The sequence below is a fragment of the Ananas comosus genome, linkage group 12 (assembly GCF_001540865.1).
Source record: "Ananas comosus cultivar F153 linkage group 12, ASM154086v1, whole genome shotgun sequence".
In the NCBI taxonomy this organism is placed as follows: Eukaryota; Viridiplantae; Streptophyta; class Magnoliopsida; order Poales; family Bromeliaceae; genus Ananas; species Ananas comosus.
Genome location: NC_033632.1, coordinates 12,522,796 through 12,538,470, shown reverse-complemented (window position 1 = coordinate 12,538,470; position 15,675 = coordinate 12,522,796). Strand labels below are relative to the sequence as shown.

The window sequence follows — 15,675 nt, the reverse complement described above, 5'->3', positions numbered from 1 at the left end:
GGTTTTTTTTTTTTTTTTTGCTTGTCAAAATGCGTCGCAAGTGTAATGCGTCACTCTATTCTCTTCACAAGTACACTCTTACAACTAAAATTCTGATGCCCCAGAAAGAAAGAAACCTCCAAATACATTTCATGTGGAGTGTTGTAGAGGTTTCAAATCTCGTGAAGCGTCATGCACCAGGAAATTAACCGAGAACCTCATTTCTTTTGGCACCTGTCTTTCTTTTTTTCGATCTTTTCCTAGTATCGGCGCCACCATCCTCCAGCCTGAATTTATAGACATGTAATTCCCATAAATAACAAAGTTTAGTTAAAAGGTGGGTGCAGAAACACTTAAACATGTATTTTTTCTCTATCTATAGCTTTTATACCCCCTATTTCTTAAGAAAAATGGAAGAGAAATGGAAGAGAACATTCAACATAGAGAAGAGGAGCACCTAAATACAACGGACAGGAGATGACCTGTAGATTGTGACGACCAGATAGGACAATCTAGTTCAGATAGACAATATTTCAGATAGATGACTAAAGATAGATTATAGATAAGGTGATTTGTTGTTTGTCTAAAATTAGGATAAATGCGGCGCAAAAACAGGTGTAAATAGATACCTATAATCCAGTTTTAGATATCACAAGGGTGGGATTAGTTTTTTATTAGAATTTCAAGCTCTCACAGGTTTAAGAATATTACACCACGCCAAAATTAGCTATAACAGTCAAAAGCCCGGTTGCTCGATTCTTCTTTTTTTCGTAAGAGCGGCCAACTAAAATCTACTACCCTTGGAGGCTATAATTAGGACGGTAAGAGCTGTTTTCCGCTCTGACTGACTATTCCATTGTCATACAATGGAAATTTGTGCCACCTCAACTCACCCTCAACCTCAACTCATCTATATAAGGAACACCTTGCGCCTCGCTTTCCAAAATCATAACCTCCTCTTCATTCTCTTCACTTCTCGGCTTCCCATTAACCTGCTGTTGTCCTCCTCTTGTTATCTTACAAAAGCTAGAGGAAATTCGATACTCCGAGCCAATGGCGGGCGGTGTAGTCGTCAGTGCTTCCGGAGGGAAGGAGTACCCAGGCAAGATGACGCTCTTTGTATTCCTCACCTGCTTCGTGGCCTCCTCCGGTGGTCTCATTTTCGGCTATGATCTCGGCATTTCCGGTAATCTTAGGAGATCATACAAATGATGTTTTCTCGTCCTTTCGTATGCTTCAGTATTTTCCCTGTTTCTAATAGGGATATGTTTTTGTATTTGTCTTTGAATGCCAATAAAAAGGGGGAGTGACATCAATGGATTCGTTCCTGCTAAAATTCTTTCCTTCTGTGTACCATAAGGAGAAGGAGGATGTGAGCACGAATCAGTACTGCAAGTTCGACAGCGAGCTATTGACTCTGTTCACATCCTCGCTTTACTTGGCCGCATTGGTAGCATCGTTCTTCGCAGCGACAGTGACGAGGGTGTTTGGAAGGAAGTGGTCCATGTTTGGTGGAGGCATCACCTTTTTGGTGGGTGCAGTCGTCAATGGTGCAGCTGAGAGCGTGTTCATGCTTATCCTCGGTCGCATCCTTCTCGGCATTGGCGTTGGCTTCGCCAATCAGGTAACATATTCATAACACCAACATATAAGTATAATATCTTCGGTACAAATCAGAAGATATTGCATAACCAGAGCGCGTTTCGAAATGAGAATCTTAGATTCAAAAGTTTTGACTTTATTACCTAAACTCTGGGCTGTGTTTGATTTAACAACCTTGTTTTCGGAACTTGGTAGTACTTTCAAGTTTTTGACAACATACTTAGAATTAATATTGTTAATTGATGGAATATCTTATTGGTTTTGAGAAGTGAACCATTGAGTTCCATCTGTTAGAACTTCATGGCATTTTCTAAACATAAAAGTTACAATAGCATAGATATATAGTAACATTTTACGGTAAAGTCCGTGTGTTTTAAAATCTTTCTTTACAAAAACTCTCCATATTATTATTCCACTTCGTAACCAATTGAACGTGCAGTCTGTGCCGCTATACCTCTCTGAGATGGCTCCGCCGAAACTCCGCGGGATGCTCAACATTGGCTTCCAACTTATGATCACGATCGGAATTTTGGCCGCCAACCTCATCAACTATGCAACTGCGAAGATCGCCGGAGGTTGGGGCTGGCGCGTCAGCTTAGGACTCGCCGCGGTCCCTGCCGTCGTCATTGCCCTCGGCGCTCTTCTCCTCCCCGACACCCCAAACTCGCTCATCGAGCGAGGGCATGCCGAACAGGCGAGATCAATGCTCTCGAAGATCCGTGGCACCGACGACGTTCAAGAGGAGTATGATGACCTTGTGGCCGCAAGTGAGGAGTCAAAGACCATCAAGCACCCGTGGAAGAACATATTGGAGAAAAAGTACAGGCCGGCACTCACTATGGCTATTCTCATTCCCTTCTTCCAGCAGCTTACCGGGATCAATGTGATCATGTTCTATGCTCCCGTTCTCTTCAAGACCATTGGCTTCGAAGACGATGCCGCACTCATGTCCGCTGTTATTACAGGCCTCGTCAACATGTTTGCTACCTTTGTCTCTATAGCCACTGTCGACAGAGTCGGCCGCAGGGCACTCTTCTTACAGGGTGGCACCCAAATGCTCATATGCCAGGTATGAAATTTTGTTGTTGGCTGGTCAACGAACATAAGGTTGTGCGTGATAACCTTCTTTTTTTTTTTTTTTCCTCCACCACCAAAAAAATAGTATACTAGCTTTATAAGGTTGTATTTTGTCTTTGACACTTTGGTGATCACATGCAGCGACGAATTGGCCTGCAGCAATCGTCCATGATTCATATATGTAGATAACATTGTATATAGTTTTGTGCTAGTGACTGTTTTTGCTAGATGGAAATGGTTTTAGGATCAACTCTTACATTAGCAGATCAAAATCGCATGAAGTAGCGTTACCATTCCTATTCTTCTAATGTTTTATCACCTCCTTTAATTGTGTACAGATCGTTGTGGGGACCTTGATTGGATTCCAATTCGGGACAAGCGGTGTTGGTGCCAATCTATCCAGGGGATATGCGAGCTGTGTGGTGCTCTTCATCTGCGTGTACGTAGCCGGCTTCGCGTGGTCGTGGGGCCCCCTCGGCTGGCTGGTCCCCAGCGAGATCTTCCCCCTCGAAATCCGATCCGCCGGCCAAAGCATTAACGTGTCGGTGAACATGTTCTTCACCTTCATAATTGGACAGGCATTCCTCACCTTGCTCTGCCGCTTGAAGTTCGGCCTCTTCTACTTCTTCGGCGGTTGGGTGCTTGTCATGACCATCTTCATCGGCTTATTCCTGCCGGAGACCAAGAACGTGCCAATTGAAGAGATGGTCCTCGCATGGAAGAAGCATTGGTTCTGGGGCAAGTTCATCTCCGACGATGATATCCATGTTGGCAAGAAAACTAGCACGTTCGGTGCGTGATCGGTCGACGCGCTCAAATTGGTTTGAATTGAATGAGACTGCAACTTGTTATCGGTTATGATATTTGATGAGTTCAGCACGTGCTCCATCTACTATAAGAAAGAAAAATTTTTGTCATTATTATTTGGGCTATGTAAGATACTTAGCTTGTATAGCCTTAATTATTTTCTTTTTTTACATCTCTGTGTTCAAAAAGGACCATTCCCATTTGAATCGAGCAGTAATATTTTAGCCCAATCTTTCTCTGCTCACTTGTTACTTGCATTATTTCTTAATTTGTATAATTAATTATGAAAAATAAGGAGGGGAGAGTAATTATTTCTTAATTTGTATAATTAATTATGAAAAATAAAGAGGGGAGAGTTATTTTTGTTGTTTGCAATGTTGAGCGTTTGCACGGTCATTGACAATCGATAATGGAATTAATGTTTGCACCGTCTTTGCCGATCGATAATGGAATTAATGTTTAGTATAGTCTTATATATATATATAGGTGTAAGTATACTTTGCACAAAAAATGTTGTATGTATTAGGAAAATGTTTATCGGCAGCTGCATGCATGACACGAGTTGTTGTTAAAAATAAGGTTCAAAAAAAATCTGTGGATCAAATTTGTGCCAGCATTGCATGGGTTCCAATAACGATGAAATTTTAGGAAGATGATTAAATAATTAGTTCCAAATAGAAGATTATTATCTAATAAAAGATAAGCCTTACCGGAGGAAATCTCGTCTGCTTTGGGCAAATTTTTGGTTTCCTCATCGAAACCACTAATACGGTAATCAAAACTTTCAGAAAGTGCTTGCTGAAAATAATTCTCATGCGTGCGTACGTGCAGATTATTACACAATCTGTCTGTCCAATATGAATAAAAACAGAACCTGATCGATCACTACACTACTGCTGCTAGTCCTACTTAGAATTAATTTAACTGATCAATCAATCGCCTAACGAAGGCTAATTACGAGACGATATCATCAAAACAACAACAACGAAAAAGAAATTTTTTTTTTTTTTTTTAAGGATCAGAGATAAATGAAACGACCGAACGATCAATCGAATCGGGTCGGGTCGGGTCGGATCATACGGAGTCGGTCCTGGACCTAGTAGTGATGTCGACATTGCGGGCGGCGTCGTTGTTGGACTTGGCGTCGGAGTCGTCGGTGACGTACCTGGACCAGATGAAGTGCTGCTTCCAGATGCGGGACATCTCCTCGATGGGGATGCCCTTGGTCTCGGGGAGCAGGACGGCGATGTAGAGGAAGTTGATGATGTTCCAGGCGGCGAAGAAGAAGAAGAGGCCGAACTTGAAGGCGCAGAGCATGGGGAGGAAGATCTGGGCGACGAGGAAGGTGAAGAGCATGTTGACGGAGACGGTGATGCTCTGCGCGGCCGAGCGGATCTCCAGCGGGTAGATCTCGCTGGGGACCAGCCAGCCGAGCGGGCCCCAGGACCAGGCGAAGGCGGAGACGAAGAGGCAGACGAAGACGACGACGAGGATGGCGTAGCCCCTGGAGATGGTGCCGATGCCGTCCGTGCCGAACTTGGCCCCGATAAGCGCGCCGACCACCACCTGGGACGCCGTCATCTGCACGCTGCCCTGCAGGAAGAGCACGCGGCGGCCGATGCGGTCGACGGTGAAGACGGACACCAGGGTGGAGAAGACGTTGATGAGGCCGGTGATGACGGCCGACATCAGGGAGGCCTCGGCGCCGAACCCGAGGGTCTTGAAGAGCACGGGCGCGTAGAACATCACCACGTTGATCCCGGTCAGCTGCTGCAGCCCGCCGATCATGAACGACATGATGAACTGCGGGCGGTAGCGCCGGCGCATCAGGGCCGACCACGGGTGCTTCACGGCCTGGGACGCCTCGCTAGCCTGCACCAGGTCCTCGAACTCCGCGGCGATGTCATCGGTGCCCCGCACGCGTCGCAGCATGGTCCGGGCCTCGTCCTTGTGGCCCCGGTCGATGAGCGAGTTGGGGGTGTCCGGGAGGAAGAGGGACCCCACCGTCATGATCAGCGCCGGCACCACGGCCAGGCCCAGCCCCACGCGCCAGCCCCAGCCCCCCTTGATCTTCGACGTCCCGTAGTTGATCAGGTTCGCGATGAAGATGCCGATCGTGATCATCAGCTGGAACCCGATGTTCAGCATCCCCCGGTGCCGCGGGGGCGCCATCTCCGAGAGGTACAGAGGCACCGACTGCAAATCAGATCAGATCAAATCAAATCAAATCAAATCAACAGCCGAGGCCGAGCGTACAAGTAATATACGTGCTACTGTATATATACATGTGTATGAATTGCGGACGCGGACGAAACAACCATGCATGCGTGCGACCTATATATATATATATACATATACCGACCTGGTTGGTGAATCCGATGCCGAGGCCGAGCAGGATGCGTCCGACGATGAGCATGGCCACGTTCCTGGCGGCCCCGTTGATGATGGCGCCGACCATGAAGATGAGCCCGCCGCCGAGCATGGAAAGCTTGCGGCCGAAGACGCGCGTGATGGTGGACGCGAAGAAGCAGGCGACGAGAGCGGCCAGATACAGCGAGGAGGTGAACGTCGTCAGCAGCTGACTGTTGAACTCGCAGTACTGATTGCTCCCTGTCGCCCGCTGCTCCTTGCGGTACACCTCCGGAAAGAACTTCGTCAGAAACGAGTCCATCGACGTCACTCCGCCTTTCATTAAAATTAAAATTAAAATTAATTTAATTTCATCATCATCATCATTATTGTCTATCTTACGTGTAGATACAAAAATGGCTACGCGCGCACGTACCGGAAATGCCGATGTCGTAACCGAAGATGAGACCGCCGGAGGAGGCGACGAGACAGGCGAGGAAGACATACCCAGTCATCTTGCCGGGATAGTCCTTGCTGCCCGGCGGACCAGTAAAACCACCGCCGGCCATGATCGCAAGATGAGGAGTGGCACTATACGATAAAGAGAGAAGAGTAATATATAGATTCGAACGGAAAAGAAACGCACAGTAACAAAATAGAAAAACAACGAATGAGGGATCATAATGGGTTATTTATAGACAGATATTATAGCATAGTGTAAAAAAAAAAAAATCAAGTAAAGAATATAAATTAAAATGAATAAAGATAAGTCTAAGTTTAATTATGGATAAGATATTAAGATATTTTCATAACTATTCCCAGTTATGGATAAGATATTAAGATATTTTCATAACTATTCCCAGTTAAAACCTCGACGGCTTAATCTCAAATCCGCCGTGTAATTCTCAACAAACGAATACGGGAAATTTTGCTTACGCCTGGTGTATGTAAACCCTTCGTGCGCACCTTGATTAATATCTTTCAAATTCAAATTTAATTGGACAGATAAGATGTCATAAAAATTAAAAAAAAGCACACCATCAAATCTATCAAATCAACCTCTGATCCAAACATCTAAATATATTTCAATAATTCTTATTCAACTTATTTTTTACAATACATATCATTTTCAGCATTTTTTTTGACCATTTTTTATCTATTCATTTGTTTTTTTCCAATCTCACATTTTAATTACGCTTTAAAGAATATAAACTATGGTTTGATAAAGAATTTTATTTTAAATACCCCAAAGAGTTTTTTTTGTCAAGTTAAAAAAAAAAGAATGAACCAAATAATAATCTTGCAACATCGAGACCGTTTATTTAAATATATCATTATCACACCATTTAGAAGTTCAACTCATACTATATGTATTAGGATTGGTCTTTACATTTGCTATGTCTAATTAATATTACAAGATCATCACATTAGTATTGTACAATTTGTTTTTTTTCTATTATATAGAAATTATTAGACAAATTTGATAGCCAAATTTTTTATTTTCAAAGAAATACATACAACACATTATATCATAGGGATGGTGTACAATATGTATGTGATGTATACACGCGGTGCAAATTCTCTCAACTATCCGATTACAAATTTGAAATGCTTCTGTAATCCCTCCATGTTTATTACACTTATCTTCTTGTGGAAAAGCGGTTGTAATCTAGTCTATCCTCAAATTATCCAATAAATTAGCTTTAATTAATAATTCTTTAATTAATATTAAAAATTGAAAAAAATATGTCTGTATTTATATATTTCAATATATCTAATATAAAATTAAACTACTTTTAATTTTTTTAAAAAAATATAATCTTATTTAAATTTAAAAAATTTAAATGATTTTTGGAGTGGAATTGTCTCCCTAGTCACATTTTACTTTTTATGACTACTGGTAAAAAAAAACATCAATTAAATTAAACTACAAGTAAACTTTATTCAAGGTATTCTAATATATCTAAGGCTAAATTACATAATTCTTTTTTTTGAACTGATTTAATCTAATCTTAATATGCCTATAATATATGTACATAGTTTAGTGAAATTATTTAAAATTTAAACTCTAGCCCATGTGGAAATATAGAAGTAGGTGAAAATATAGAAGTAGGTGGCAGTTCTTTAGCCCAAACTTATCACTTGTCGCACTATAAAACATAAAACATTATAAAATATCAGGTAAATAACATAAATTGAAATGAATAAGGATAAATATAAGATTAATTATGGATAAGATATTTTCATAACTCAACGAATTCCCAGTTGAAAACTCCACGGCTTAATTTCAAATCTGGCGCGTAATTCTCAACTAACAAACAAGAAAATTTTCGTAGGCCTGGTGTACGCGCACTCGCCTGGTGTACGCGCACTCTTGCAGCCTCTGTGCCAATCATGATTAATATCTTTCGAATCCAAATTTAATTGGACAGATAAATTTAAAACATATTATCTAAATTTGAAAGATATTAGCGTTTGAAAGTAAAATTTTTTTATATGTAATAATTTTTATTCAACTTATTTTTTGCAATAAGTATAATTTTCTATCATTTTTTGACTATCTTTTATATATTCATTTGTTTTTCCTCCAATCTCCCATTTTAATTATGCTTTCAAGAATGTAAACTATGGTTTGATAAAGTATTTTATTTTAAATTCCACACATACAAAAGAGTTTTTTTTTTTTTTTTCAAGTTTAGAAAAATGAGTGAACCAACTAATAATCTTGCAACATTGAGATAGTTTGTTTAAATATATCATTATCACACCATTTAGACATTCAACTCATACTATATGTATTAGGATTGGCCTTTACATTTGCTATGTCTAATTAATATTGCAAGATCATCACATTAGCATGATAAAACTAGTTCTTTTCTATTACTAATTATTAGACGAATTTGATATACAAATTTTTTATTTTTATTTTCAAAGAAATACATACAACATGTTTTATCTTGATTTTAGGAACTCTATTCGTTTTTAGTTTTTTGAGGGACGGTGTACAATATGTATGTGGTTTATACACGCGGTGCAAATTCTCTTAACTATCTTATTACAAATTTCAAATGCTTCTGTAATCCCTCCATGTTAATTACACTTATCTTGTGGAAAAGCGATTGTAATCTAGTCTAGCCTCAAATTATCCAACAAATTAACTTTAATTAATAATTCTTTAATCAATATTTAAAATTGAAAAATATGTCTGATTTAATATATTTCAATATATCTAATATAAGATTAAACTACTTTTAATTTTTTAAAAAAAATATAATCTTATTTAAATTTAAAATTTTTAAATGATTTTTGGAGTGGAATTTTCTCTCTAGTCACATTGTACTTTTTATCACTACTAGTCAAAAAAAAACATCAATTAAATTAAACTACAAGTGGACTTTATTCAAAGTATTCTAGTATATCTAATGCTAAATTACATAATTTTTTATTCAAATTGATTAAATCTAATCTTAATATGCCTATAATATATGTACATGGATTAAGTCAAATTATTTAAAATTTAAAGTTCAGTCCCTGCAGAAATATAGAAGTAGGTGGCAGTTCTTTAGCCGAGTTCTGCAACTTGGCATAATATAAAACACAAAACATTATAAAATAAATCCGTTAAAAACAGATTTGATATATTATTCAGTATTAAATTACATTATTTATCATTTAAATAATTTAACCTGCTTTGATTTACAAACTTTTGTTTATTTGAATATCGATCTGCCAACATTTACTCACGGTATGAAAATATTTTTACATAATTGAAAGATGGGGTTAAAATTTTTTTTTTTTTTTGAGAGATAAATAATACGCTACCCGCTTCGTTTACTTTATTTAGAAATAAACTTAGCTGAAAATGTGAATTAACTAGAATTCGAACTTGAGTCTCGGATATCAACCACCAAGCTTTTTACCACTTGCTCTAGAGCCGGTCGGTGATGGGATTTAAATTTCAAGACACAATCTGAATGCATGAGCATCTATATTCAGCACATCCATGCATGTAGTAGCACATCCATGCATGTAGTAGTCAAAAGATGAGCAGTGTGATAAAATGTTTAGAATTAACGACTTATCCGCATATAAACCATATCAAAGGTTCATTTATTGTCCTCACCATCCAAGCCATTAGAGAAGGAGAAGACTAATACATTCCCCTTTTAATTAAACCACAACTAATGCACGATTAAACCACTTCATTCAGCCAGAAACAAGGAGGATCACAATGCCTCATTATATAATAACTAGTGTAGGCACCCGCGCGATGCGGCGAGTAGTTACTGCTAAAGTAAAAAATTTATAAATAATAAAATATTAATATAACTAAATAAAATATTACTATGTCAAAAAGGGTACAATATAGACAATTATATAGCTATCGATGCAACAGGAAAAAAATCTATTTTAAATATTTCTATATTTTAGAGTATATAGAAATATACTAATATATACAATATAGATTATTCATTCATTTTGTCTGGAATGTGTAATGTAGTACGAACAATAATTGTGCAAGTAACATATAGTATTTCTATAACATATAGCATTTCAAAATGTCATCTATTCATGCCAAATCGCTCAAATTGAACCAAAAAAATTCTAATTAACCTCAAAATATTACTAATTCTCACCAAATCACTCAAATTTATATAAAAAAATTATTATATTTGAAAAAAAAATACTCACGGATGGGATCGGTGGCATGGAGATTGCAAAGGTGATATGTGTAGAGGAGGATCGGCGCGAGAATATTCAAATAGAATTAATCTTGTAATGATCGATACTAAGAGCCTAAATTTAAAATCTAATTATTTTACATATTGAGTAAATATATTTTAAAATTTTATAAAAAAAATTAACAAAATGAAAGAATGAAACGGTGACTACGAATAATTAGTCTAGTAATCAATTATGATTATAATTATCATTAATTGATGAAACATTAATATACAAATAATTGATGAAATATTAATCAATCATATACTATACGGCCAAGAACGTATAGTTGGGGAGGAAAGGGGAGGGGAAGGGGTGGGGAAGAGAGAGTTATTACAAAAAAAATAGAATTAATAGATGAAACGTTAATATAAAATTAATTGATGAAACATTAATGAATCATATAGGAGAGGAGTTAATAAATTATTATATTATATTATATATTATTATTATTATTATGAGGATGAAGGGTTTCTTGCCACGTGGCAAGAAACATTATGGTTTCATTTAGGTTAATAAATAATCTTAATAATAATAATACTAGCAGTAAACAAACCACACTTTACACCGAATCACCAACCCCTTTCCACCTGCTGCCAAGCAAGGTACTTCTCTCTTCGCTCTTTCTGAAAACAAATAAAATCGATTCACGAATTTCCGATCAAAATTTTGAAAGTGAAAAAGAAAATTGAATATAACAACATTGTGAAATATGTGTTTCTATTTTTTTTTTTTTTTGCCCATTCGTCGATAACAAGCCCTTCGCCGACAACCCGATGGCCTGTGTCTTCCGGCGGCTTTTTGCGAGCTTCAAGCGCTGCCTCAGCCTCAGCCAGCNCCCATTCGTCGATAACAAGCCCTTCGCCGACAACCCGATGGCCTGTGTCTTCCGGCGGCTTTTTGCGAGCTTCAAGCGCTGCCTCAGCCTCAGCCAGCAAGCGCTTCAACTTATCCATTTGCTTTAGTAACCACCCACCTTAGACAGTTGTAGGGATGTTACGATGAATTTTTTGAAATTTTTTGAAGTTCTAGTCCGCGTGCTGCGGTTATCTATACGGAAAATGATATTTTTGTCAATAACTTTGCATACACTCGTCAGATTGTCGAACTGAACGTTCCAACGTGTTTAAAATACCCTCAATTAGGTTTCTATAAGGTTAATTTACCTTAGAAACACTCGGAGGCAAAAGCCCTAAATTTGGTGCCCTAACAATACCCTAATGTAATAGTTCCTAGATTGATCTCATTCCTAAGCAAAGGATAGCTTAGATTCACCTAGGAAGCTCTCTAATATCGTTACTAAGCTATTTGAACCATTCCTAGGGTATCCAACTTGGATTCTAACACTCCACCATGAGAGGGGTCCAAGATAACCATGGATTTCATGGTTTCAAGGTCTCTAGAGGGTTTCCTCACTTGTAGAGAGATCAAAATTCAAAAATCTAAGGTCTAAACCCAAACCCTAGACTCATTTTTGCATAAGGACTCACCTTTGCCCAAGCTCTTCCAAAGCCTTCTTGTTGGAGAGCTTCTAGGACCACCAAGCCACTAAAATCCAGTTCTTCAAGCTCTTCTCCATCTTCTCCAAGCTCTAGGACTTACTTTCTAGAGAGAGAAAGAGAGGAAAATAAGAGAGAGAGAGTGAAATGGGTGTTGGCTATGAGGGGAAGGGGTATTGAGCTATTAACATGTTGTAATATTTGCCAAAAAGCCCTCCCAATCTTTATATTTTGCAGCAGACCTTATTTTGCTGTCAGGCCCAAAGTGTACCGGTACACTTTGAAGTGTCACCGATTTCACGACTATGCAGAGGCAAACCCAAGAGCAGATCTTTTGGTTTCGCCCAAAATGTACCGGTACACTTCGAAGTGTCACCGGTTTCAGCATGTATAACCGGTGACAGGTCGCTTGCTGTACCGGTACACTTTGCTCCAGACCTGATTTTTGGCTCCGTCTCGATTCTATTTCGCGCAGATCGATGCCAAAACCCTTCTAACATTTCTAGAACTCATTTTTAACCCTCCCAACACTGTTGGTAGGTTAATTAGAACTCGCCCAATTAATCCATTCGCGCACTTTAGTCAATTTGCCTAAAGTTCGCCATTTTCTATCTAGGTTTCGATACATTATATAGAGCTTCCGAATCGACGACCCATACCGTTAAATATTATCTAGAGTATTTAAAATTTCTAGAAATTATATTTTATAATTTTTCGATATTATTACCTTACGATCAAAAGGTCACAAAATTGACAATTTTTAACGACCAGTATGAAATATTTGCTAGTTTAACGGTGAAAAAAAATCGAAATAGGTTGAATTTTTGATAGAAAATTCTATTCACTACCTAAATAAAGATCAATAACTCCGATCTTAAATTTAATAATCCGATCATCCATTTTTAGGATGTCATTCGATTTTAACTGTTCATTTTATACTCGCTTGATAGACTTTATAATAATTTCAAAAATTTATAAAATTTATTTTCTAGAAGTTTCAAATACTCTAGATCATGTTTAACGTGAATCGTCGATTCGAAAACTTCAACATCGAAAACAACTTATGAGTAATAAGAGTTCTATACTCATAAGAGTATAGTAGCCCTTATATATATATATATATATATATACTATATTATATATATTACACTATAAAATGTAGATATCTAAAAATTATAATTGTTGATATACATGTACTTTGAATGGCATAAAATATAGTTAACAAATTCAATTTTAGTTTTGAGTTATTATAATTATATAGCTTTTGGCCCCTCTACGATTTGAATTCTGGCTTCGTCCCTGGCTGCCCAAAGAAGATCTTTGACCGAGTCAAAGGGGAGGAAATTCGGCACCCAACAATTATATATCCTCTAAAATTTATATCAATTTATATATTTATCTAAACTTTTAATATCTTAAAAAAATATTCTTCTAAATATATTTTTATTAATTTTTGAATTTTTTTTAGCTTCCAATCGGACTAAGGGTGTGTTTGGTTCCGCGTAAAACTATGAAAAAAAAAATTTCGGTGGAAAAAATATTTTACATTATTTATGTTTGGTTTGTAGGAAAAGAAAATTAGTTTTCCATGCTGGTTATTTGGTTGAAAGAAAAAGAAAAATAAATAAAAAACTATTTAATATATTTTTTAATATATATTATTAATATATAACAATTACTGTACTATATATTATAATTTATATTTATAGATTAAATATATTTAAAATTATAATAAACATATTACATAATTTATATAAGAGTTATATATATAGGGATATTAATAAATAATTATAAATTTATAAAAAATTATTATATAATAATATCTCTATATAAAAATAAAATAAAACTTTTATATATATATATATATATAATAATATTATAATATATATATATATATATATATATATAATATATATATATATATTATATATATATATATATATATATATAAAATTAAAGAGGGAGAGAGAGGTTCACTACTCCCTCCCTCACGAAAAATTCTAGAATGCAACGGGTATATTAGTGACGTGGCGTAACAAATCAATCAAATTAATCCTTTATTTTAAGAATATATGTCCCATCATAATTGTAAAAAAGTATTTTTATTGTACTTTTGTTTGAAAAGAAGGAATGTGATTGGCTTGTTATTGATGACGTGGTGCAAGTGTGACAGTGTAGAATTCCTCCTCCCTCAGACGGTCCACGAGGTGAAGCCCACCTCGTGGACCGTATGCAAAAAGGCACATATGAGCCCCGCCATTTTACTGTAGGTGGTCCACTGCTCTCTCTCTCTCTCTCAGGCGGTCCATGAGATGAAGCCCACCTCGTGGACCGCGTGCAAAGAGGCCTATGAGCCCTGCCACTTTTGCTGTAGCTTTTCGTTTTCTGCGATAATAGAGCGGAAAACAAAACCCCAAATTTTTCCGCGTATTCGTAAAAAGGGTTTTTCGAGAAACTTTTTTTACAGAGAACCAAACATCAGAAAAAAATATTTTCAACTAAAAATTAATTTTCGGTGTACTTTTACAGAAACCAAACACCCCCTAATCAAAAATAATAATACCAAATTAGAATATCATCTCCTACCAAATTACAATCTCTCTTTTCCATTAGATTCCAAATTATTACGCATTGAGGAAAAAAAATTCAAGACAATTTAACTTATTTGCTATTAGAAAAATTATGTGATATTCGAGATCTCAAGTGCAAGTGGCAAAAAATTTGATGATTAGTATCCGAGATCCCAAGTTAGAATCATAATTGATTCACATTTCCAGCTAAATTTATTTTTAAAAAAATAAATGAAGCAAATCGCATACTACTTTTTTCTCAAATAAAAAAAAAATATATACGATACTCGAAATGCTAAGGCTTTGAAAGAAGTAAAATAATAGGCCAGATTGAAAAGAAAAATAAAGTGCTTTTCTAAATGAAGAAAAGAAAACAAGAGAAGAGACCGCAGAAGGAAAAGTAAAGAAAATATAAAAAAGGAAAGAGTCCGGCTGTGATACTATCGATAACACGAAGTATTTGGTATTATCAAGTTTTCTGCCGTTAGATTTACCTCTTTTATCATTTCCATTCTCTTTTATCATTTCCATTCGTTCAATTACACTATTCAACTAACCACTCACTCAACACTAGAGGGCCCACATCATCATAACCACACATCTTTTAATTTAAGGACAGAAAACTTAATAACACAAAGTCATTGGTACTATTAATAGTATTCCAGCCTAGTTCAAAAGAAAATGTCTCCTAAGGGATATTTTTATAAGGTATTAGAAATATAGAGGGGTGTGCGAGTCCACTTTTGTAAATTGCCCTCAGGTGTAACTTACTTTCACTTCATCGTCGTCCCGTGGTTCAAAAAATTACACTTAAATATTTTATAATTTTTTTAATTTAATCAAAAAGTTTTATGTCAAGTACAATTGTAAAGTAAAACTTTTCAAAAAGAATTACGGGGTAGCAAAGTGAAATGTGCTAAACTACCGGATAGTTAAAAGTAACTTTTTAAATCACAAGGCAACAAAGTGAAAATGAACTGAACCGTAAAATAGTTAGGGATAGTTAAGTTTAACTTTTTGGGTGCGTTTGGTTCGTGCTATCTTTTAAAGATTCCTAGTTATCCAATAGG

General features: G+C 36.7%; 2 protein-coding genes and 1 long non-coding RNA gene across 4 annotated transcripts; 1 reads left to right on the top strand and 2 right to left on the bottom strand.

The window, feature by feature from the left end:
- LOC109717998 (sugar carrier protein C-like) lies at nt 1,033–2,943 on the top strand. Its single transcript, XM_020243965.1, has 4 exons — nt 1,033–1,165; nt 1,281–1,603; nt 2,021–2,650; nt 2,887–2,943. The coding sequence occupies exons 1-4, from the start codon at nt 1,033–1,035 to the stop codon at nt 2,941–2,943; spliced, it is 1,143 nt and encodes a 380-aa protein (XP_020099554.1).
- Nucleotides 3,156–6,383, bottom strand: LOC109718125 (sugar transport protein 1-like). The gene is made up of 4 exons (XM_020244150.1): nt 6,251–6,383; nt 5,828–6,150; nt 4,620–5,661; nt 3,156–3,336 (listed from the first exon to the last, which is right to left on the bottom strand). Exons 1-4 carry the CDS (start codon nt 6,381–6,383, stop codon nt 3,278–3,280), a joined length of 1,557 nt encoding a protein of 518 aa, XP_020099739.1. The 3' UTR covers nt 3,156–3,277.
- On the bottom strand, nt 11,375–12,174 carry LOC109718130. Of its 2 annotated transcripts, none has more exons than XR_002218384.1 (2): nt 12,027–12,174; nt 11,375–11,586 (listed from the first exon to the last, which is right to left on the bottom strand). It is a non-coding gene; the product is annotated as an uncharacterized LOC109718130 (long non-coding RNA). The 2 variants fall into 2 exon arrangements; XR_002218385.1 differs by having other exon boundaries at nt 11,375–11,512.